Source organism: Dipteris shenzhenensis, chromosome 30, assembly GCF_047967505.1.
Source record: "Dipteris shenzhenensis isolate YYH24624 ecotype China chromosome 30, Dip_SZ_1.0, whole genome shotgun sequence".
Lineage (NCBI taxonomy): Eukaryota > Viridiplantae > Streptophyta > Polypodiopsida > Gleicheniales > Dipteridaceae > Dipteris > Dipteris shenzhenensis.
Window position 1 is genome coordinate 13798503 of NC_141625.1, and position 25730 is coordinate 13824232.

The 25730-nt window shown below is 44.8% G+C and overlaps 1 protein-coding gene across 2 annotated transcripts in view; it reads left to right on the plus strand.

Moving 5' to 3' along the window:
• Window positions 1-2085: 2085 nt before the first annotated feature.
• Window positions 2086-25730, plus strand: part of SPI (BEACH-DOMAIN HOMOLOG A1) — a 67289-nt gene continuing 43644 nt past the window's right edge. For both annotated transcript variants that reach the window (XR_015543966.1, XM_087401875.1), the window contains exons 1-6: window positions 2086-2783; window positions 3470-3970; window positions 4186-4255; window positions 6812-6897; window positions 20367-20502; window positions 20804-20860. Coding sequence is in view for 1 of the 2 variants with exons in the window: in XM_087401875.1 (XP_087258001.1) it covers window positions 3855-3970; window positions 4186-4255; window positions 6812-6897; window positions 20367-20502; window positions 20804-20860 (465 nt within the window). In the remaining variant the exon portion in view is untranslated. The remainder of the gene's footprint in view (window positions 2784-3469; window positions 3971-4185; window positions 4256-6811; window positions 6898-20366; window positions 20503-20803; window positions 20861-25730) is intronic.

Here is a 25730-nt window from a genome sequence, read left to right on the forward strand (position 1 = left end):
TCGATAACATGAAAAGTCACACTTCTAGTTGTCATTGTTATAGTAAAAGCATGCAATAGAGTTTTCTTTAAATTTTGTTTCAAACAAAGGAAAAGCCCCATAAGATCGAGTGAAAACAAGACATGCATATCCTAACTAGAGAAACAAGATGCTATCATTAATTGAGGGTTCAAATGTAGCCACCTGGCAAATTATACACAATCTTTATAGCAACCTAAATGCATAAAGAAAGTCAAGACATTGGTTGACCATCCTCACTAAAGTATGTTCCACAATTCCTTGCTTTTAGGAAAAGCAAGGCTGATAATGACACATTACTTGCTTTATGCACTTTTCAAATCCTAAACGTTCTTTGAAGTGTTCGACTTTTCAATAAAGAGTGTCCTTGTTTCTTGAACCTCTTCTTTCTAGCTCTCATAGAAAGAACAAGATTGTCCTCGAAAGTTTAGCTTTTCTACTCATTCCATTTGATGAACTTATACATGACAATTTGCACCAAACTATTCTTTGGTAAATGTCATGGCATGAAAAATAAGGCATCAAATAACTCGACATGTGAATCAAGACATAGTCAAATACACATGTGCATACAAATGGACATACACATAAACCACTCACGCCTTTTATGTGTGTACATGTGAGCATATGTGCAAACACAATATGTTTGCTTAGGCATATGTTTAAACTCACAAAAGAGTGTGATAATGGCAAAAAACTAATGTCGTACACCTCTTGTAGATGCATTAATATGTTTGTGTCTTTTTGTATGCTAGGGATCCACTGTACTTTAGCTTAGGTAGATTTCTAACATATGATCTCCATACTTGTTAGTGCTAACACTCAAACTATCTCCATAACGATCTGTGACATTTCAATGTACTCAACAAAGTGTAATAAGGAGATGGGCCATAATTGTTCACTAGGAAGCAATCTCCTTCTCCAACCTTTGAAGGTAAGAAAAGGGGGTTTTTACATTTTTAAAGTTAGTTAAAAAAAAAAAGCTTAAATGTCATAAATGAAGTGCAACTTTCTTAATATTATAAAGCATGAATTATGATAGGTTGACACTTATGCCATGCCTCTTGCATTTGCAAAAGTTGTGATGTAAAGATTTTATTTTTTATGAGTGTGTGTGTGGAGAGAGAGAGAGAGAGAGAGAGAGAGAGAGAGAGAGAGAAGAAGAAGAAGAATATATTATTGTCCTAAGGGGATTGCCTTGTCGAGCAAGTAGAGTTCTAAAACAAGCTCCTCTCTTCGTGGGAGGAATATACATATACATATACATATAGAGAGAGAGAGAGAGAGAGAGAGAGAGAGAGAGAGAGAGAGAGAGAAGCCTTCTTATTCATGTGATGTGTGGCATGGGTTACATTATAATGAGATCCGGATGACAATCCATGAGTAGTTGTACGTTGGAGTTGTCTTTTCAGCTACAAGGCCATAACAAAAGCATTAGTATAGAGAGAGAGAGAGAGAGAGAGACAAGGAGAGGTGAATTGAGTTGTGGCAGGTTAAAAGGACGGAGAGAGAGAGAGAGAGAGATGAAATATAAGGGTAAAAAAGACGGACGTGGAGTTAAAAGAATGGCCGGCCACGATGTGGGCAACGTGCGTTCAAATGCGCCGGCCTAAACCCCAATTTTGATTTAAAAAACAAAAAACAAAACCACGAAACCACTCACCGGATTCCTTCAACGCAAAAACAACCCGTCCGAGTAAGATCCCCGCCGCCAAAACCACCCGCCGAGCCACGGAAAACCAACTGCCGAGCCAGTCAGAACCAGCCAGGCCATGCCGAGCCTGCACCAGGTCTAGGCCGAGCCAACCAAAACCACTTTTCGAGCCAAAATAACCAGCGAAAACCAGCCCAGACATCTACCGAGCCTGCAGCTCTTGCCGAGTCTGCAGGCTCGGCGTCCGAAGCTGAGACTTGGCCGCCGGCGGGAAGGGGGTCCGATTAGAGACTTAATCAAGGGATTAAGGGAGTTAATGAGGGGATTAAACCCTAAGCATGGGGGGAAGGAACTCGAGAGGCTTATGGCACTGTGTGTTGATTCTCTTCCCTGTGTTTGCGCTGCTTCTCCACGAATCATCCCCAGTTTGCCCTTGGATCTTCATCTTCCCTCATCGCCTTCATCTCCTTCTCCTTCCCCTTCATCCTTTTGGCTCAGCTTTCCAACCATCGGACCTTCCTTTCTTAGCTCCGCTTCCTTTCCATCCCTCCCAGAATCGCTACCCTGCTTTCGATCCGTAGAGAGACCTCCCGCCTCGCCTCATTTCAGCAGACAAGGGCCCCGGAGCATTTACGGTGCCGCTTGTGAATCGGATGACGCTGTAGAACGTTCTTATAAGCATTGCGCAGAGAACGACATCGATAACTACTTGAGCTTTGAAGGCCGATCCGCAGGCTTAAATCGAGCAGGAGGCCTAATCCCTCAGGAACATCGGTTCGGCAATACAGGGTGACCAATTTGGTAATGGAAATCTGCTTACCAGTGCAATCAACCGTATGCAAAAAATCGAATTTGAGGATGCTCTTGCACGATTGATCCTTCCAAGTTCCGAGTCACAACGATCAGCCTATATCTCCTTGCTTAGCTTGCCGGCAAGGGGCGGAAGCTCAAATTGATACTTTCAAGCCGATCCTTCTTCAAGTCCCGTGAGGCTGATTCTGCACTGGGGTCCTCATCTCTGAACTTTCCGATCATTTCATCGAACTGCACTCGCTCGTGCATTTGGTTCCGCCTCGCCCTTCAACGGGCGTCCTTGATCACTTCCATTGTGGTACGGGTTGCTTCGTAAAATCCTACTGGAATCGTTTACCCCCCCCCCCCACCCCTTCCTTTTTGTTTTGGATTGGGGAAATCTGTCTAGATTTTACTTGAACGCATCAGCAAATACTATGTTCTACTTCGAGTTGTGCTCATCTCTCATGCAACTGTTGAATGCTTTTCGATTACATGGCTTTACTATTGCGTCTTCTGGTTGTTAGGATGTACATTCGCTTTTGTGATGCGTCGTGATGTTGCTTTTCTTAGAACCAAATGCAAGGATCACTACTACGTGTGTCACCAAAACTTGCCTGGTGTATTTGGATTTTGCCACAGTTTTTATCCCGAGTTACAATCAATAGGTTCCTTGCCACAAAAAACTTAAAAAATTGTAGATGTAACTCAGCGCTTTCCTTCTGAGAGATTTCTATGATCCATACCCATCCTATCGCTCCTATATGCTGGTTGATCAGGAATTTTATACTATGTTCACATCCGATTGAAAATCTAGCAATTGGCTGCCCTTGTAGGTCAAAGATAAGACACATACATGACAGTCTAGATTTTTATCGCTTGGAGTAAATCCTATTCGAATTGTGAAACCCTCCTTTTCATTAAGAAACATTATGTACGGGTCATGCATGTACAAGCAAGATATTTGAGTTCTGTGATCTAATTCAGTCTGTTACTGAATGGCAGTGGGCGACGAGCAACACCTCCAATTTCTTTATGGATTTTGTGATTCATGACTGATGCCAAGAGCAAAATGGCTGCTTGCTCCTTGAGATCAGAGGAAGTTTGGATGAACCAGGGGTTAAAAATATTTTAGCAATCTTGGAAGATGAGCGCCCAAGCTCATGGACAAAGACGAACTTTATGTTTGATAAGAAAGGGGTGGCGTCCCATGCCATTATATCTGAAAAACTACTCTAAGAACTTGCTTTTGCAATTACATTTCTGGAGAACAGATGCATATTCCTATTGGCAAGTTTGTTGACTAGGGTTTGGTACTAGAGGTCATAACCAATTGCATGAAGAACAAGCTACAGATGTCAACCTTGTTTCAGCAACAAACAAAGCAACAATGAAATGGGTGGCACGCTTCAAAGATAAAGTTGGCTTCCCACAGTCACAATCAGCATTGTCGCCTGGGCACGACCAGCTTAATCTTGCAGTTAATGGATCTCCTGTCAATTCAAGGTAAAGCAGATTGCTCAAATTGTCATTTTTTTGTGCTGCGATCTGGAAACATAACAGAAGTTGAATATCCAAGTGTTTCAATCTAGTTTCAGGATTAAAAGTTCGGCTATCTGTATAAGTTATAGTCTTGTGCACACTTATTGTGTTGCAAGGAGAGGTTGACTTTGAAGAGGTTTTGTAAAGGTGTATTGATTGCAATAAGAATTTTTGTGCAGAAACACTCATGAATCAGAGTTGGATTTCAAAAGATTCTGGGAGGAGTTTCGTTCTTCCAGTTTGGAGAAGGTACGATTGTTTAGGTGATCTCCACATTGTGTTGTGTATCAAGGGTAGAAGCCAAGAAAGGTTCGGACAACAGAACTTATTCTGCATCTCTCCAGGTAGTTGGGGTGATAAGTCTTTCGGAAGGAGTGGTCTGTGCAGGCCCTTGCAGTACATAGTCCATTTGAGACCATTCAAGTTGTGGAGTTTTGAATTTCTGCATATAATCTGAATCAAATCTTTCCATTGGCAGATTGGGCATTTGTGTATGTGTCAATGTAACATAGTCCATTTGAGACAGTTCGAGTTGTGGAGTTTTAAATTTCTGCATATAATCTGAATCAAATCTTTCCATTGGCAGATTGGGCATTTGTGTATGTGTCAATGTAACATAGGTTTAGCTGATATTCATGATAAATCCGAACAGGCTGAATATACTACAGTGAATATCATAAAATGTCCCACATTAACTCGAATATTTCCATTACGGCTAAATGCTGAATGATTATTTCTCAATTCTTTAAGTTCATGTGGCAGCTGGGGACTGACCTTCTACAGCCAAAAGGTGCTGCTACCTAAGAGCAATACTGAGCGTCAAAGGCTCCTTTTGTTTTCTGTACTCCCCCCCTTGCCACATTCCCTCCCCTTACCATGGGCCCTTTGGGGCCTTGGCAGCATTAGTGCTGGTGGGAGAGTGAGGCCTATGGGCTACTAGGAGGGAAGTTCTACCCCCTCCCCCTACTAACCTAGTGTCCTAACTACTAGGAATCCTAAGTGGACTAGTACACATTTTGAAAGCGACCATGGGGCTTAGGCGTGGCAGCATGGTGCATTTAGAGGCATCTAGTATTGAGTCTCTAGGATGATTATGAGGGTTGAGTGTGAGACGTTCTCCTAAACTTAGCTGCTCAATTTTGAGGATGTTGCATTGGTATTAGACAGATATGACAAAGCAGCTATCCATTGATCGTTGCTATTTGCAAGAATATCCGGGGCTGTTCGCAAAGAATTCTCTCCTGATTGCAATTATTTGCTGATTGCAGCTATTTGCTATCGTTTAAAGCAGGAGTGCATATTGTGTGCATACAGGTTAACGATCAAGAGTGTAAGTGTGCCTGCTGAGTGAATCCTTTGTCTGGCGTATTGATGACTGATGGCTGATGTTTAGCTGCGTTGGTGGTCATGTTGCCTGAGTGTTGATGTAGATCTTTTGGCTGTGAATTGGTGGACATTGACTGAATCTTGCTCTAGATATTTTGGCTGCATCATTGTATTGCTGGGCTGGTCATGTCGATTGAAGTGTGGATGTAGATCTTGATGGCACTCTGTGCATTAATTTAGTAGATTGCTGACTGGTCTGGTCACATTTGTTGAAGTGTTGACATGTATCTCTGGGAATTAATTCACTAGATTTCTGACTAGCAACGGAATTGCAGTAGATGGTGTAATATTTTATTTGCAAGAAGTGTATTGGTCCAAGCGGTAAAGCAGATTCCATTTCTGACCAGAAGTATATTGCCGCTTGTCCATATCTCGCCGTTTGTAGGCTGCAATCTTATGTCCTACCTGTGCATGTCTGGTGTGGGTTTCATCTGGACACAATAGGTATGCATTGAATTGCTTGAATATTGTTTTCAAGCTGTGAATACTTTTAATGCATGAATCTGATGTGTTGTTAGTGGATGGGATTGTGGGATTTCTAGTAAGTTCAATTCGTTTTCTTTGGAAGGAATTTACTTTGCTATAGTTTGCAAACTTTATCTACAGTTGAACTAAGTGGTGTACCTAAAAAACTGTTTGCTTGGGCATTGATTAGTAGGATTTTGTTGCGTCAAATAGTTCTGAATTTTACCAGTGTCTTTCAATCGTGCATCGTGTTGAGAAAGCTTTTGATGAAGCCAGCCAACAGTTGGATGCAGGACAAAACACATCCATGGCAGCTTGTTAAGCTTAATCCTGACCCAATGGGAAGGGAACAAGAAAATAATGGTGATATGTACGGTATCCTTTATTTAAAATTTAGGCAGTATGAGCTTAAAACTCACTCCTTAAGATATCTAATTTGGATGAGTTGTTCAAAAACTTAGCTTTGTTGATCAGGCTTAATATTAAAAATCGCTCTAACAACATTGGCACATTGTATTATACATATATCACCTCATGACTAATCACAGTATGCTTATAAAAAGTTTGTTAAGCCACGAATGTTTAATGGGGATGAGAAAGATAGAAATAAAGACACTTTATACGAAGATGGAATGATTTTCATAGATTAAAGTATACCCAATCTGAGCTGCAAGTAATGGAAGCTCATTTTTCTTTGGACAGCAAAGTTTATAAAGAGTCTGTTAAACAACCAATCTTCAATGGGGAGAAGAAACATAACGCTTTATAGCTTGGAAAATAGAACGATTTCCATAGACATGAGAGAGAAAGAAGAAAAATTCAACACCCATGACGAATACAAAAAAAGCCATAATCATAACGATACCAATATGAGAGAGAGAGAGAGAGAGAGAGAGAGAGAGAGAGGCCCTTTGCTTTGCTCATACATGTTGCCACGGCTACCATTACGTACAGGAGAAAGAAGCAGCGTTGGAGATGGCAGTCGATGTATTTTGCAGGCTTGCAAGGCGATCTGGGAACCCCACCCAACTTGTAAATACGTAAGTTAGATATTTGTAGTCTTGGATTTGACTTTTAATTCTCAGGATTTGATAATCTGCTTAGCTTTATGCATTCCTGGGATGCCTTGATAAGCAACATGGGACTTATTATAGATCTTACTGATCTCTACTTCTATAGAGTGTTTTTATGAATTCGCAAAGGCCACCATGGCATTGAAGGATGTGGCCTTAAATGTGTACATGCTTAGGAGAAGACTAGATCCTTATAGATTTGGCTAAAAATGAGAAGATTGGGTGACAGGTACTTGTGTAGGGTAGTGGATCTATTGTTTTGGTTGGAATTGCTTGGTGCTGCTTGTTTCTGCCTGCAAGTGCGTGTTATTGGTCTTTATCATTGCAATGGGCACCTTCATTGGACATGTGACTTGAGAAAATTCTTGGCTTGGATAGCAATTGCCATAGTCTTATTTGGGCAAATGAAGCCATACAGCTGTTATTAGAGCATTTTTGTTAGCCCCAGTGGCAGCTCAGTTATATAATTTAATATCAAAAGCATCATCAGTGATAATTCTCACGTTGCATCAATGGAGAGCCTCTTGTTGCTTATCATAAAAGCACTATTTGTTTGGTCAGCTATATGAAATCTCTACGTTTTGTCGTAGTCTAACCGTCGAGATTTACTGCGAGATTCTAAGCACAAGGTACATCCTTTGTGTACTCAACAATTCTAAAAAGAAGAATGAACATGTTTAATGCCTGCTTTTCATCTAAGACTATATTCATTCCAATTCCCAATGTTTAGATTTGTGCCTAAGAGTTACTTTCCCAAAAACCACCATCCATGCAACTGAATAATATTGTACAATTGCTTACTTGAGATAGGAACTCACTCGAGAAGTCATGACAAAATAGGGCTGGAATATTTTGGAATAGATGACGTAATGCCTGCATATATTACAACTTCCTTGGGCATAGAACCCTGACATCCTTTAATACCTGTCTTGATGTGTATGTGCGTGTGTACACACTTTTTTTTTTTGGGTGAAATTTCTTGTGTGTGTGTGTGTGTGTGTGTACCCACACACACACACACACACTTTTTTTGTGAAATTTCTTTTGCGTTATATTACAGAGTCACTATCCCAACAAGTTGAATACATTCAAAAGGCTTGCCCTGGAAGTTGAGAGGGCCTGCCCTGGACTGGAAGCTGAGAGAGAGAACAAGAAGAAAAAGAAGAAGAAGAAGAGATAGAGAGATAGAGAGATAGAGAGAGAGAAAGGGGGAGAAAACAATACGTGGAAATCCAAAAGAAAAGAGCTCCAAAAAGACTTTCGCTTCTCCAAGCTGCCTAGCTGTCAATAAGGCTTCCACGCGAAACGTGGCAGGCCAAAAAGGGAAGTGCCCAAATACATCAAGAGAAAACCTCAATATAAGACATATACATCATGAGCTATGCACTTTGTCTGCAAGCAATCATAGGAAGATAACTGCAGAGAGTGCCTAAAGAAAGCAAAAATTGAAAAAAGTGGGATCACCAAAGACTCTATGATTTCTATCCTTCCATAGAGTCCAAAGTGCCCAATAACGAACCCAAACAAATCACACACACACACACTTTTTTTGGTAAAATCCAGTGTATTTATATTATCATAAATTTACAAGATGGGAAGTCTCCCACTCATTGACATGAGACTCAAAAAAAGAGCCCAATGGAAAAACTCAAAAACAGGTACACACACACACACACACACACACACACCCCCACAAACTTTTTTATATATAGTGAAATCTTATATTTCTTTGTGGGAAACCTCAAATGAGGTGAAAACCCACCATTGAGTACAAAGATTAAATTTACAAGCAAGCCTCAGAGAGAAACTCATGAGGCTACCAAGATGAAATTTACATATCATTTGGAGGAGGATCTAAGAACACATCCTCCATTTTAAGACTATTGACTTGCAAAAAGTGATGCAACGGAGTGACATCACCTTCAATAAAACAAAGCTGTTTTTTCCCCTTGTGATTCTTCTTGGTATAAGCTGGCAACCTGAATTTTTGAACCAGAGTCAAAAACCTGTCTCAACCAAGGATGAAAAGAATCCAATGAAAAGGAACATCTGCATCCTGAACAGAAAGAGACTCTGGCATTGTCTTCACAGGCATAGGGACTTGAGTAACATCTACACACTTTGACATAGGAGCTGCAGCTGATAAATCATGACACATCATTACAGCTTCATCTTGTGCATCAGCCTGAGATGTACCATGTGCATCATCCTGTTTAAGCCCCTCTTCAACATGTAACTCCATATCCTGAAGAGAAGTATGCTGAGTATGCTCAATAATAGACTGATCCCGAGATTCTTTAACAACAAAGGGATTAACCTTAGAACAATTTGGCGCTGAAACATCTTTAACCCGCTTAACTGGTTTGGAAGATTGCTTGACTACCTGTATCCCAGAAGAAGAAAAACCGGTTGCCGGAACTGTTGGAGAAGGAACTGAGGTACCTAGAGCTGGAGTAGAAGTGCAGTCCCATGCAAAATGATCCAGTTGTTTGCATTTATAGCAAGCATTCGGAAAAGAAGAAAATTGCAGACGAATCCGAAAAGGCTGAGCGAAACCCAAATCCACATCCAAGCATGCAAGAATAGGCTGCTCCATATCCCACATCACACAAACACGAACACGAACATCTCTGCTAGTAACCAAAAAATCCCTCTTAGGGATAAAAAGCACTCCCCTAAAAAGCACTCTACCAAGAAGGGCTGCCAGAGAATGTATATGCGGAAGAAAAGGAATTGGCAAATCCTTCAGTGAAACCCACATTGGACATTGTCGAAGCAGAGATTGTGCCGGATCAAAAAGAGGATCCCAAGGCATCACTATTGCCAAATGACCTGCACCACGAGCTCCTCCCATGCTCAGCAATTGAGAAACTGTCTCAATTTCTGTACAGTGAGCATAATAGAAACCCTTTCCCAGAAAGATTAAAGAAGAAATTTTGCTAGCACCAACTGCAAATTCAGACCAAGCACGACGCAAAGCGGGAACTGTCATCACTCTGCCTGTGAAATACAGACAAATCCCCAACTGTTGGGCTTGAGAAGGCTGGACAAAATTGGTTGGGAGGAAAGGGCACGAGAAAGTAGAAAACCCTGAGAAGGATAACTTTGAACGGATTCAGAACACAAGCGACCAAGGAGATCCTTTTGAAAAACAGAAGAAGGAAAAGCCAAAGCAGAACACTTAGGCATCTTGTCTTGGGTGTTAGAGACTCACTGCTCCCACCTGTGAGCCCCCGTTTTGTGGGGACAAGGGGCAGTGAGGGTAAGGAGGGACGGGAAAGAGAGACTTAGCAAACAGCAGCAATTTGGGGGGGGGCTCCATGCCCTCCTAGATGCAATGGACTGGCTGCACAGGGCACCCTTTTATAGGGGCCTGTTGCAGGACCAGTCGGTCCAACCAGGGCCACCGACCAGGGCCGACCCTGGTCGGTTTTCCAGACTGACCTGGTCGGTCCCCAGTCAGGGAACCGACCCTGCTGGTCGGCCATACCAACAGGCCTGGGCAGTGCCTATAAAAGGCCCACACTTCCCTTCATTCAGCCATTCAGTGCAGGACAGAAAGCCTCTGTTTTAGGCTGTGCTGTGCACTCAGATTTGGCATCTTCTGACAGAGAGAATTCCTTCAGTTTGTCTCAGCACTTGCTCCCCTGGAGCCAGTTTTCTGCCCACCATCCGGTGGATGAATATATTCTCTCTCTGCCTAAGTTTTCTCTGAGTGAGTATTGTATCTGTGATCAGTTATCTGAGTTGAGTGTTGCTAGAGCGGGAGAGATCTTGGCTGGAGGTTAGAGTGATTCTTTCCTTCTGTTTTCTAACATGGTATCAGAGCCATAGGCTCTCGACTCTTCCTCATCAATAACACTCTCTGAAGGAAGGAGTTCCTTGGCTGTAAGGCAACTCTGTTTTCAGCTCAGTTCAGTACAGAAGGTCAGTTCATTTATTTCTGTTTCAGTTTTTCAAGTTCTGTAGCTATTCACCGAGATGGATCAGCGATCAGAAGCCTCTACATCCATTGCTCGTCCTTCCTCCTTCTCCAGTCATCTTCCTTCTTCATTTATCCCTAATTTCGGTGAAGCTGGAAAGCTTGATGGTACAAACTTTCCAATCTAGAAAGTTCCGAAGCCATCTGTTGGCATGGAGATTGTGGAAGATTGTCAATGGGACTGAAGAAAAGCCGGAGGATATTGTGGACAAGAGAGGTGAAGTTCTAGCTGAAGCAGATGCATATGAATTCTGTGCATGGGAGGAGAGGGATGCTCAGGCCTTAGCAATGCTTATAGGCACGACAGCAGATTCTGTGATTCCTCATATCCAGTTGGCAGAAACGTCTTCAGAGGCGTGGACCATACTGAAGGAGTTGTATGAAACCGATAATACAGCTTGTATCATCACACTGCAGCATCAGCTTTATAACCTTGATATGAATGAGGGTGATAGTGTTCATGATCATCTGACGAAGGTGAAAGTTGTGCGGGACCAGCTCGCAGCAGTTGGTCAGAAGGTGGACTCGAGTCAATTAGCATTACTCACACTCCACAAGTTGCCACGGAGTTTTAAAAGTTTTGTGACTACGGTCACTGCGGGTCAACGGACAAAGCCAATCAACTTTGAGGAGCTTTGTCCACTCCTACTTCAGGAGGAGGCCCGAGAGAAACTCTTTATGCAAACCGACGAAAAGGCATTGGTTGCCAAAGACAAGCCTGGCAAAGGCAAGTCAAAGGATTCCAAGAAATCAGAGGACGTTGAACGTAAGAAGAAAATGAAGTGCTTTTACTGTGAAAAGCTTGGCCACTCCGCCAAAGAATGCCGGAAGAAGAAGGCGGATCAAAAGCGGAAAAGAGAAGCCAAAAACAAAGAAGAGCCTAAGAGTGATTCTGCCAATGTGACAACTGGACAGTTATTCTTACTCAGTGAACATTGTTCAGCTTATGCAGTTAGTGAAGGTAAAGAAGGTTGGTATGTTGACAGCGGTGCTTCTAAGCACATGTCCAACAGAAGGACGTGGTTCAAAACCATGGACAGTACACACCCGGATTCCAAAGTTTTTGTTGGGGATAGCCGGACATGTCCTGTGAAGGGCATAGGTAGCATTCCTTTCATTACCACGGCGGGTGAGGAGAAGGATATCTCTGGAGTACTTTATGTACCCGACCTTTGCAAGAATTTACTATCTGTAAGTCAGATGGACAAAAACAACATGGCAGTTCTTTTTCAAGATGGCAAGGTTACCGTGACATCCAAAGGGAGTGGACAAGTGGTGGCACAGGGTGTTGAAGAGAATGGACTGTACCGTCTCAGTGCAATGTTGGTTCATGATGATCACGGAAAGTCCAAACTTTGGCATGAGCGCTTCAGTCACGTCAGCTATGGAATCTTGGCTGAAATGTCAAAGTCAAAGATGGTGGATGGACTTCCACCAATTACAGGCAAGGATGATGTCTGTAGGGCTTGTCTTGAAGGCAAGCAGCACAGGGATAAGTTCCCACAAGAAGCTTCGTTTCGGGCCAGCAAACCACTTGAGTTGGTTCACGCCGACATTTGTGGTCCAATGTCTACTGCATCATGGGCAGGATCCAGGTATTCACTTCTCTTTGTGGATGATTTCAGTAGAATGACTTGGGTATATTGTTTGGCTAAAAAGTCTCAGGCTTTTGAGAAATTCAAAGACTGGAAGGCTAGAGTTGAAAAGGAGAGAGGGGAAGATGTCAAGACATTTCGCACAGACAGGGGGGGAGAATTCACCTCAAGTGAGTTTAATACATTTTGTCGCAAGCATGGGATCAAGCGACAACTCACCACGGCACATACTTCTCAGCAAAACGGGGTAGCCGAGAGAAAGCATAGAACCACCACTGAGACAGGGCTTGCTATGCTCCGAGGGAGAAATCTTTCTAAAGCCTATTGGAGTGAAGCTATCAATACAGCGGTACACATTCTCAACCGGACCAAGACGAAGGCCGTCAAGGACAAGACTCCATATGAGGCATTTTATGGTAAGAAGCCCTCTATTTCTCATCTCCGCATTTTTGGTTCTAACGCGTGGGTGCATGTGCCCAAGGAAGATAGGACCAAGCTTGATTCCCGAAGCAGACCATGTATCTTTGTTGGGTATAGTGAAGAATCCAAGGCCTACCGCCTCTTCGATCCAGTAAAGAAGCAAATACTCATCAGTCGTGATGTTGTCTTCGCGGAAAAAGAACCTGAACCCCAGGAGGAGCCTCAGATTGAGGAGGAGGAGATTGTTCAACCCTCGATCCCACCCCGTCCCAGATTGACCATTCAAGAGGTTACCCAATCAAAAGTTGATATTCCACCCGATGCTCAGGAAGAGCAGGATGTTCCAGCAGAAGTTCCCGTTCCTCCTCCCACAGAGAAGCAGAAAAAGTTGCCCCAATGGTATCTCCGGACATTGGAAGAGTCTCGTGTCACCTCATTACCTGAGAGTAGCAGTTCCGGATTGCGTCGGTCTCAACGTCTTCAAAAGACCCCATCCGTGAATGTTGCTTTGGTGGCTCAGATTGTTGAGCCAAGAACCTTTGCGGAGGCGAAAGACAATCCCGAATGGCAGGCTGCCATGCAGGCAGAGATGGATGCTATTCTGAAGAACCATACATGGGATGGCCAGGCCCCTTCGACGGAAAGTCATCGGTACTAAGTGGGTATACAAACTCAAATACAAATCTGACGGCAGCTTGGTTAAGTATAAAGCCAGGTTGGTTGTGAAAGGTTTTGCTCAAACTGAAGGCATGGATTTTGATGAAACTTTTGCTCCCACAGCTCGCATGGTTACTATCCGGACAGTGATTGCCCTTGCTGCCCAATTCCAGTGGCCTATTTTTCAAATGGATGTGAAGTCCGCATTCCTTAATGGAACCCTGGAGGAGGAGGTATATGTGGAGCAGCCACCGGGCTTTCAGGATCCAGTGTCCCCATTAAAGGTCTGCAGGTTGAAGAAGGCGTTATACGGGCTGAAACAGGCCCCTAGAGCTTGGTACCAAAGGATTGATATATTCTTTCAGAAGATTGGGCTCAGTCGGAGTCCTTCTGAGGCAAACCTTTACTTGTTCATTGAGAAGGGATTGCGATTGGTACTCATCCTCTATGTTGATGATCTTATCTTGACAGGTGATCATGTCAAGAAGATTTCACAGGTCAAGGAGCTACTCATGTCTGAGTTTGAGATGACTAACCTTGGGTTATTACATTACTTCCTTGGGATTGAAGTAAAGCAGGCTAAAGACAGGATCTTCATTTCATAGGAGAAATATTGCAGAGAAATTCTGAAGAGATTTCAGATGGAGGATTGCAGAACAGCATTAACTCCCATGGAGGTCGGGCTGAAGCTAAGTGTTCACGACACATCTCAGCTGGTTGATACTCTTTTGTATCGACGATTGGTAGGAAGTTTGCTTTACCTTACCAATACGCGCCCTGATATTTGTTATGCAGTTGGGCTATTACGTCAGTTTTCTGCTTCTCCCAGGAAGAATCATTGGAATGCAGGTTTACGTGTGCTGAGGTATCTGAAGGGTACTTGCACCTTTGGGATCAGCTACACAAAGGCATTGAACTAGGCGGGTTCTGTGACAGTGATTGGGCAGGTGATGTGGACACCAGAAGGTCGACGACAGGATATTGTTTCTTACTTGCATCTGGAGCCATCTCTTGGCTAAGTAAGAAGCAACCCACAGTATCCCTTTCATCTACAGAGGTAGAGTACAGAGCCGCGTGTACAGCCGCTTGTGAGACATTGTGGTTGCGGTGGATTCTGGAGGACATGGATGTGTGTCAGGAGAATGCGACAGTGCTGATGTGCGACAATCAGAGTTGCATAGCTATTGCCAAGAATCCAGTGTACCATGTGCGGACCAAACACATCGAAGTTCATTATCATTTTGTTCGAGAGCTCATCATCGACGATGTGATCGAGCTTATCTACTGCCTGACCGCCGACAATTTGTCCGACCTTTTCACGAAGGCACTCCCTCGAGAACAGATGGAGCACCTCATCAAACGCATGGGGATTGGCCCACAGTTGTGACATTGAGGGGGGGTGTTAGAGACTCACTGTTCCCACCTGTGAGCCCCCGTTTTGTGGGGACAAGGGGCAGTGAGGGTAAGGAGGGATGGGAAAGAGAGACTCAGCAAACAGCAGCAATTTGGGGGGGGCTCCATGCCCTCCTAGATGCAATGGACTGGCTGCACAGGGCACCCTTTTATAGGGGCCTGTTGCAGGACCAGTCGGTCCGACCAGGGCCACCGACCAGGGCCGACCCTGGTCGGTTTTCCAGACTGACCTGGTCGGTCCCCAGTCAGGGAACCGACCCTGCTGGTCGGCCATACCAACAGGCCTGGGCAGTGCCTATAAAAGGCCCACACTTCCCTTCATTCAGCCATCCAGTGCAGGACAGAAAGCCTCTGTTTTAGGCTGTGCTGTGCACTCAGATTTGGCATCTTCTGACAGAGAGAATTCCTTCAGTTTGTCTCAGCACTTGCTCCCCTGGAGCCAGTTTTCTGCCCACCATCCGGTGGATGAATATATTCTCTCTCTGCCTAAGTTTTCTCTGAGTGAGTATTGTATCTGTGATCAGTTATCTGAGTTGAGTGTTGCTAGAGTGGGAGAGATCTTGGCTGGAGGTTAGAGTGATTCTTTCCTTCTGTTTTCTAACATTGGGGAATGGAGGACTGAGAGATACCATGATGTTTGCGATTATAGCAATGAATTTCTTGGTCAACATCCAACGAAGGAGAAGTGGAGAAAGAAAAGGGCATTGAAACAGGTCGAGCAGAACATGGCGAATCATGTACAGGCGTAGACGTTACGGGCCGTGTAAACTGCACGAACGCTTGTACCAGATTGAACGGGCGACGTAGATTGTACAGGTGCAAACTGTACAGGCAGCATAAACTGTATGGGCATAGGCGGAAACTGACCAGACAGAGATTGTACAGGCCGAATAGGTGAAAGGGGAAGAATGGCGCCAGGGAGAGAGATGTTAGGCTCCATCGCTCCACTCTCTCCACACTGCCGTAAACACACACACACACACACACACACACACACACACACATTCTAAGACATTACACACACACACACACATACATATACATATACATATACATATATAATGTCAAACAAGAGAGCTTGCTTGCTACAACCATCTCTGCAGAGCGGAGGACTTCCCTGAGATCACACTGTGTGCATGCATGCAATGAAAGAGTATACATATACATATATAATGTCAAACAAGAGAGCTTGCTTGCTACAACCATCTCTGCATAGCGGAGGACTTCCCTGAGATCACACTGTGTGCATGCATGCAATGAAAGAACACTTCAGATCTGGAAGTACACTCAGATGTTTAGGGAAAAGAATATAGACAGATGTATAAATCCAAGTACAGAACCTGCCACTAGTTGTACCAACACCTGCAGCATACAATGCTGAAAGAAATTAAGAAAGTGTCTATGAAAAGGTCTACAGATACAATGATACCGGGGGGGGCGGGGACGGCGTGGGGGGGGCACATGAAAAACTGGCACCCAGACCCGAGGCTGGTATCCGAGACAAGAAAATAAATACATCGCACTGTTGCTGTTGCTGTTGCTGCTGCTGCTGCGAGAGAACCCAAATGTAAAGGGCAACGATGGGAGGCCCCTGGCTGTCAGTCAATGACAGAGCCAACATATCAGCTATCCATCGGAATGAATGGGCATGTGTATGCTGCATGTGGGACCACTCCATTGTTTGATGAGGATAGACAATACGAGCTCGTCTGATAGTGGCTCTGGATTTAATGAGGGCTGGCATTGTTGAGGGAGAAAATCAGTGATGGATTGCCGTCCCTCCCTCCTCCTTTGTGGCCTCCGAGAGGAAGCTCGTCTTTTGACAAGTGCTACCATCACTCCCGTGGTCTGTCTCCCACATCAAAGAGTAGAGAGGAGTCAACACCCACTTGACGATCATCTGTTGCATCAGTTTCCAGGGAGGAACAAGTTAAAGATGTCCTCGATCTTTGGTCCATGACTCTTTGGTTCCTACTATAGTTTTGGCTCCACCACCCTAGAACACACATATTTTTCATGCAGCACCAACCCATGTGAAATTTTGTGCGATTTAGGTACCATCAATAGGTTAATTCATGAAGTCACCATCTTGTCAACTTTGCAAATGTCAAGGCCATCATTTCTCTAATGAACATGCTATATCTTGTAAGGCTCCAGGCCTCGGGAGTCGATGGTTTATTTTAGCCCAAACATGTGCCAACACCATTCACAAACAAGTCCGGAATCCTTATGTCTCCATACATCCCCAATGACAGGAATTCCTCCAACGAAAAGCTATCAACAATTGGTCCCCCATGGGCATGATCCTCCTCCTCTGATCCTCTAGATCACAAGTTTCAACTCTTTGGTAGGATTAACACTTGGTCTTTCCAGCATCATGCGATTGGGCCAACTCATTAGTCAGCAACTCAAAACTTATTAAAGTCTTTGTCGTCCGCCAGGGCAACCTTGTTGCAAGCGTTGAAAGCCTCCACAATGAGAAATTCTCCTCTATTTGTACGGAAGGCTTTCACTTTCCATTCTCTAACCAATCATCCCAAAGCAATCTACTAAAGTCTCCAATAAAAGGAATTAAGAAAACATACCCAATGTTGCTTGCCATTGTAGCAAAGCGAGGTACCTCTTGGAAGTACCATCATCTTCAATGTCCTTGTGTAACTTTGTAAGTATGCTCCCCTTGGTGAACTCTAGCTCATCATGCTTCGTCTCTACAAGAGTAGTACCATCTCTGTCGGCGCTACTGGACAATCGCTCCTGCATCGAAATCAATTAATTAATTAGCTTCTATTCAATTCTACACATTAAGCTAAGCTTGACATGCAAATTAAAGCGCGCCTCCTGCTCCCCCTCCTTGCTTGCCCTCCCACTCCTCTCTTTCGCCTGCATCCCTCCCTCAGCCCCACTCGCCTCACTCTCCCCCTCGCCTACTCTCCTCTCTCGCAGCCCCCTCTCTTCTCCTCTCGTATCACTCTCTCTCTCTCTCTCTCTCTCCCCCCCCCCCCCCCCCGGCAGCCCCCACTCTCACTCTCACTCTCACTCTCTCTCCTCTCCTCTCACTCTCACTCTCACTCTCACTCTCCTCTCCTCTCCTCTCCTCACTCTCCCGCAGCCCCCTCTCCTCTCTCCCTTCCGCCTCCCGCCGTTTGCTCCCTCTCCCCTGTGTCTTCGAGCTCCCCCCCCCCTCGCCCTCATATACCCTTTGCGTGGCGGTAGCAGAAGCTTCTTGATGGTGAATTTTGGTAGCTTCTCGAGAACGCCACGGCTGCACCCGCCTTGCACCTCAATTAAATTCTAGACATGCTTAGGTTAATGTAGCATTGCGGCCCCCCAAAACATGAGAAATTAATTAATGGAGGGGTTTTTGCACGGTGGGGTACCTATTGGACATGTCATTAGGTCCCAAGAGTGAGTTGCACCTCGACCATCCTCCACTACAAAGTCAAGATTTGTGTACCACTCCTCAATATCTACCATGAACACCATCACCCTTAGGTTTGCAAAGTCTATCTCGACAAGACTTAGTGTCAATACAATGAAAAGCTCCTAAGTTACCGCGTTGGTAGTTGTCATGCTAGTTTGACTAGTCCTCCTTTGCTTGGTCAGCCTCTCCTTTTTTTAGTCCTTTGCAAAACGTCTAGGCTTGTCGCAATAGAATCAATTTTTTTGTTCTTGCTATTCTTCTTGCTTTCCCCCCTTGCCACCCTTGTTTTTGGGGCTTACCTTTGTGAGGCTTGCCCATGACTGTATACTATATAGGCCTTCTCGTCGCCATCATTCTCATCATATAGCTTCATTTGAGCCTCTTCTTGAAGAAAGAATGAGCCCAAATCCTTGAAGGTGATTTGCTTGGACTGTTCTTCAATGGGTAGAGTTGTAATCAACCCTTGGTGATCTGCAGACTGAAATCTTGGATAGGTGGAACCCCCACTTATATAGGGGTCCCCCCACCCCCCGGACCACCCAATCTGGCTGATCTGCAGTCTGTATGCTGATCCAGATTAGCTGACCTGTGCTGACACACTGCCAACCTGACCAGTGCTGACCTACCACATGGTAGGGCGATGTGGTCTCCAGATATTTGCTGCACCGACCTGCTGCTATAGGCCATCTTTACAGGCCTTTCTGGCTGCCTGGAACAGGCCAACCAGCCCGTTCTTGGGGTCTATAAAACCCCTTATGCTGGCCCGAGTTGGCTGGGTTTTGCCCTAGCTCATGTGCCCTAAACAAGGGTCTAGTGCCAAACATGGGCTGCCCTACATCTAAACCAAGATCGAGAGCTATGTGGCAGCCCCAATCCAATCCGCATGCTGCATGTCAACCTTTCCCATGTCCTCCCAAGTAGTTGTGGTTCTTTGTTCTAGGAGTCCTCAAGAGCATGAATATTTTTTCCTCCTTGTATGTTTGTATGTTTAATATTTAATATATAACCAACCCCACCGCCTCCTCCACTCACTTACACAAAAAGAACACAAAAGAAAAGGAAAGCCAAAAATAGCATAAACACCAAAAAAGGCCTCCTCGGAGATTGAAACTGTACTATGTTGTGTTTTTAGAGGATGAGTTTGGGATTGTTCTTGGATTCATCTAGGTATATATAAACACCAAAAAAGGCCTGCTTGGAGCCTTAGGGTTACTCCGTCTCAAGGGTTATTTTGCTTGAATTCTTGAAAACACCTTGAAGGGTCTCCATGATTGCTGCCTCTATGCCTGAAAAATAGCTATGGTCCATCAAATGGTATACAAGCTGCAAATGAATGGCATGTTGCAAGGTGTGATCTTATTCAGGAACTTCTCTCTGGATTTCATTTTTGCTGCTTGCAAGTTACAACATAGTCTTCATCATCTAATTTCGGAAACCTTTCGCTTTTGATTCATGAACAAATAATTGGTTTTTATTTTGAAGCTAAAGTTGTGCTTTTGTTGTACTCTTGCAAGATGAGTTTTGGCACATTGTGGATGCATTTGAATATATATATATATATGTGTGTGTGTGTGTGTGTGTGTGTGTGTGTGTGTGTGTGTGTGGTGAACACAACGTTTCAACCTTTGCTACTAAAGAAGTTTCGGAGATATAACACATCAGCTAGTGTTATTCTCCTATCTATGGGAATCTCTAATACTTTTCCATCTTATCTGAAACGTCCTGTGTTCCTTTGGTCATTAAAGAGTTTTGTAGGTTATACTCAATGTGTTTGAACTCTTAAGCTACTATTTCTGTCCTCAAAGTGTTAAGTCCTGATATGTGGATTGTCTTCTAGCTGGTGTGGGTCTTTTGAGCATTTGCGCAAGTTTAACTTTTGACTGGTTCACTTGGTCACACTTGAGTATATCACTAACTTTTCTGTTTTATCTGGGGATTTGGTCGGTAGCCTGGTCGATGCACGCATGTTTTCCTTTGTGGTAGGCAGAGCTTTGGTTACAGATATTGGAAAGCTGAAGAGGTCCAACGCAGACGGATCTCAAGATGTTGAACAGATCTTACGTTTTTTCATGGAATCGGCAAAGGTACTTTAGGTACCTTAAATTGCTTAGATAGCACTCATAGTTTTGCTGTGGACTGCTTATAAGCTTTTTATTTGTACTTTCTTGAGCACCTTACTTAAAGCATTCAACTAGTACTAGTACCATACAATTTAGTCTTTTAGTTTTAGGGGAAAATTTCGGTCAACATTCTGTCCGTTCCTGGATTCGAAGTTGTTTGTCTCTGTCAAATATGCTTGATTGTGCCTGGCTTTCAGGATTTTATCATCAATGGCAACCTGAGGTATCAATACTGAAAAGGACTTCTTCCCTTGTATATGTGCAGGATGACATAAGTGTCGGTGCAAATTTGCTGTATGCACTTGAATGCCTCGTTTCTCCTGTAAGTGTTTTCTCATGTGCTATAAATAATTGGTTCATGAGCTATCAAAGGAAGCCTTATAATTGTCTTTGGTTGCACTACTGGTGGCCATTGCTAACCTATCAAAAATATAGTGTATGAGTTGACTAACCCATATGTGATAAGAGGCCATAGTTGACAAAAACCCTCCTTTTTAAAAACCAAATGCCCATGTGCAGGACTACATAGTATAGATCCCTGCCTTCTCTCCATTTGAACCAGGTAAACAGCAAAGACAAAAGATCCTTATTTTTCAGACTTCTTCTCAAGAACATCTTGGCAAAAGAAACCAGGGAAACAATGCAAAGGGTCATCTCCAGAGTCTGCTTTATTTGGATTTTTTGTGTGGTACTGTCCTTTGGTGCTATCTTCAGTACACGCATATGGTCTGGCCTTTTACAGGTTGTGGGGATAAATGAGGGGAAGATAAGAATATGGCTGTGCCATTTCTTTTTCTGTTTTTCATGAACGAGACTTCTATTAAGTATGAAAAAAACCCGCAAGAGCTAGCTCAAAGCGGAAATACATCATGCATGGCATGAACAAAAATGTCACCCAGAATGTCTCAACTGAAAACCTCAGTACAAACTGGAAAGAAACCAGGGAGGAGGCTGAAAGTGCCACCTCAGTCTTGCTATAGACTTTGAGAAGAAGGGAAAGCCCCTCCTTTCTGTGAGAAAAATATCGCTTCTAGCAGAGGCTGCTTGGGAAGAACCTTGCATGGTCGCCCAACTGGCCACCAAAGTATGTATGGTATCAGTCCAAATATTGGCCATGGTGTGAGAGGGATGGTGGACCTGAGATCCATCCGAAGCCTCTGTGCATCTGGCTCTCTAGATATGTCAGGCTGCTACTTGTCATTATCTCCCAAGAGGTGTCCACATGAGCATGCTCCGGTCTGAAGGGGGAGAAGGGAACGTCATCCAGAGAGTAAAACTCAACTAAGTGTCGTTGAACCAAAATAGCCCAAGAAGAGTCTTGCCTCTCATAGAAAAACTGAGGGCCCGAAAGGGAGAGCCAAAGCCACTGAACCCCAAGTCATATAGATGCGCGAAGGAGCAAAAGTACTAAAGATCCTAAGCACTCCCCTTCCAAATAACCCTCGTTGTCTGGGAGTGCTTATGTAGGATGAAAGAGTGGTTGCATACTAGAGCAGGGTGCTCAGTGATGCTGAAATGTATTTGCAGATTTATGAGAAAGAGATGTTGGCTGTCATACATGCTCTTTCTACTTGGAAACACTACCTATTAGGTGCTTATTTTTATGTCTAGACAGATCACCAATCCTTGAGGTACTTTCTCACTTAGAGAAAGCTGTTTGGAAAACACATGTGGTGACCAAACTTTCTTTCCATGTTTCGTTTTCAGATTGTGCATGTGATGCACTCTCAAGGAAGCCAATGCCAGATGCAGTATCCATAAGACCGCAAGTTTCAACAGTCATGATTGCATACCACAGTGCGCTTGATGCCATGAAGGATCAGTTTGCAAATTATGATGACTTTGCAAGGATTTTGATTGGTTGGTTGAAGGCCAAAGACATGAGCACTATATGCTTAAGGATGGTTTTCTGATGATGCATGGCAGACTTTGTGTCACAAAGTAGCTCAGGCCAAAAGTTTTGACAGAGTCATGCCCCACCATATGTAGGACACAGAGGCATTGATGCCACTGTAAAGGTAGTGGAGCTTTCTTTTATTGGTCAGCTTTGAGGAAAGATGTTGAGGCATTTGTATGACCATGCATCACTTATCGGAAGGTTAAGTATGATAGGCAGAAGGTACTTGGATTGTTATATCCACTACCTATCCTAGATAGACCTTGGCATAGCATTGCCGTGGATTTTGTGTTTGATCTTCCTTGTACTCCGACTGGACATGATGGGATCCGGACAAGCATATGCAGATTGAGCAAGCAAGCCCACTTCATTCCAGTGAGGAAGGAGATTTCAGCAGATTAGATGGTGAAAATATTCTTGCATAATATTTTCAAGTACCATGGAATGCCTCAATCCATTGTTAGTGATAGAGATTCGCGTAGACCACCCGGTCTCTTTGACAACATGGGCACTATGCTGAAATTTTCATCTTCTTTCAAGTTTCCACCCACAGTTAGATGGAGAGTCAGAAGAGGCAAATTCTATTTTCTTTGATCTTCTTAAATGCTATGTTTTAGAGCATAAGGCAAAGTGGAAACATAGCGTATCACCAGAACTGCCATGCTTGCATCCGGCCTCTCTGTGGTAGAAGCCAAGTTGGTAGACGACTGAAGCACGATAGGTGAGCCACATTTCAATTTGTGGCGGGCCCATCCACTGCTCTATCATGCGGTGCATTTGCTCTCCCATCATACAATCAACAGAGACGGGATCCACTGCTCCTCTCCCGTGGAGACAATGTGGAATCCCCAGAAGGGGTGAGATCGGGAGTCAACCATCTCAATGGATCCTCCTTTTTGGGGATGTAATACTGTCACCTCTAATGCTAGCAGATACACATAGGTAGCTCTAAGGCTTGAACCGCCAAAACTTGCACGGTAGGGGCTGCCTTGGCCGGGGTGTAGGGCCTAGGACCTTGGAGAACAAGCTCCTTTCCCCTGTTGCCGATGAGGCTGATTCCAGGGAAGAGCTAGACTGTAGGTGCGAGGAGGAAGCCGTAGTTTGGAGAAAGGAAGGAGGAGAGGCCCAAACTCTCCCTTGCTCGAGGGCTTGGGAGGAGGAGTGGGTCCAGAGGAAGAGTGAGAGGCGGAGGATGCAGGAGAGGCGGCCAGTCCTGGCGAGGGGGAGGGAGACGGCAAGGAAGAGGAGGATGGGGGGTTTGGAGACATAGTGACTACAGCAAGGGGAGCGGTCAGAGGGGGGATAATGAGAAAGTTGCGGGGGGGGTGGACGAATGGGAGGGAAGTCGTTCACTGAAGCGTTAGGAACTTTAGTGCCTCGTTGATGAGCCCCTTGTCCCTAGGTTTTTGGGAAGGACGAAGGAGGTAGTGGACGTAGAAGCAACGGTAACTCCGACATCCTGCTACTGTGCATCGTCTGCCCTTGTCATAGGGGGATCTGTCGAAAGGTCGAAGAAGGTCTCCTTCTTTGTTGTCTAAGGATGACCTGAGGGGGCACACCTAGAGTGCTCCCTTGGGTCTAGGAGGCAAGCTCTCGCTCTACTTTTTGTTTCTCTTTGAGTTTGGCTGGTGACTTGCGATTCCTCGTAGCATGCTTGCTCTTTTTCTTCTTCTTTACTTTGGTTCACTTTTTTTCAAAAGGCTCCACCCATGGGGTCTGAGACTCTGTTGCTGTCGCTTGGGCGGTTGCTGAGCCCTATCCACCTAAGGCTCCCTTTGTTGTCTCTGTTGATTTTGTCCTTGGGGGGCGTCACTATCCTCTGGGGCATTCTCGAGCTAGGTGGCCCATTTGACGACATTGTACGTACTGTCTAGGAAGCCCTAAAACCTCCATCCTCTGTCGAAGCTCACCCATGTCACTATCCTCTGGGGCATTCTCGAGCTAGGTGGCCCATTTGACGACATTGTACGTATTGTCCAGGAAGCCCTAAAACCTCCATCCTCTGTCGAAGCTCACCCATGTCAAGGGTCTCGAGTTAGATCTCCTCCAAAAGGGACTCTGGACTCTCAACAACCAATCTGAGTCTTGGAACCTCATCATCTGCCACAGCAAAGGCGGCTGTGTTTGGAGGAGCCCCGAGTACTGTGTCAAAAAGCACCACCAATGGGGGGGAGGATGGCCTTGTACTCTCTTGTGAGCCCCACATGAAGAGTCACATGAAGAGTCGTATCCATAGCCTCCACGGTAAAGCCATGGTATCTTGGGAAAAGGTAAACTAGATGAGGACGAAGGTAGATGGGGCTTGGCTTTGCAAGTGTCAGGGTGGTATCGGGTAAGCTCAACTGGAGGAAAAAAACTCCTGCCGTAGATGGTAATCTCCTGAATATGGTCACCTTCTAGTGCTAAGCTCGATTGTAACCAATCCCTAATCTATTTCCTGAAGGGTGTAAGCCCTGCAATTCTGCCCACCACTACCTTATCCTTGAGTGACTGAACTACTAACTTCACTTGCTGTTTGTCCTGAGGTGAAAGAAAAACCTTGACGGATTGGGGAGTCGAAGGTGCTGCCATTAAAGCCCTTCTTGCCAGGCAAGAGTCACCACCAAACTTTTGTTCTCCCAAGATCAAACAGGAAACCCAGCATTGCGAGAAAATGAGGGAGGGAGGCAGAAAACAGGGGGGGCAGAAGAGGGAAGCCAAGAGCTTAAGCAAAGGGTTGCGACAGCTTGTGAAGAAAAGGAGGCTGAGGAACCTTGCACACAGTCCCAAATGAGGCTTCAAAGCCGAGCGAGGAACCAAGTTCCCGGGGGCTAGTGTCAAGAGGGAGCCCTAGTGTCAAGAGGGAGCCCTAGTGTCAAGCTGCTGCAAGGGGCTGGCACAGGAACTTCCTGGAGTTGACGAGCTGCTGCTATGCTTGTTAGGGGGCAGCTGCACGCCAAGCTCAAGGGGAGCACTCAGGGGGCTTGAAGCCTACCCCAGTAGCTTCAGAAGGCTACCGTGACCAAGGGGTTTGCCGCTTGGGAGGGAGCGAAGCAGCTTGGAAGGCGGTCCATCTGAATACCTTGACGTTCAAACCATCTGGATATGCATGCGCACCAGGTTGGGCTGACCCCACTCTTGGCTAGTCGTCTGGATGACTATAGTGCCAGCCTTGGGCTCTAGCTAGGCAAGGCCCATATCCTATGAAGATATGTTAGTGTTTGGAAGATGGCATCAATCTGGAGTGGTGTCATGGTGAACTCTGCCTGTATTATTTGAGGGACCAAGGGCTTACTTCGAATCATCCTGGACCCCA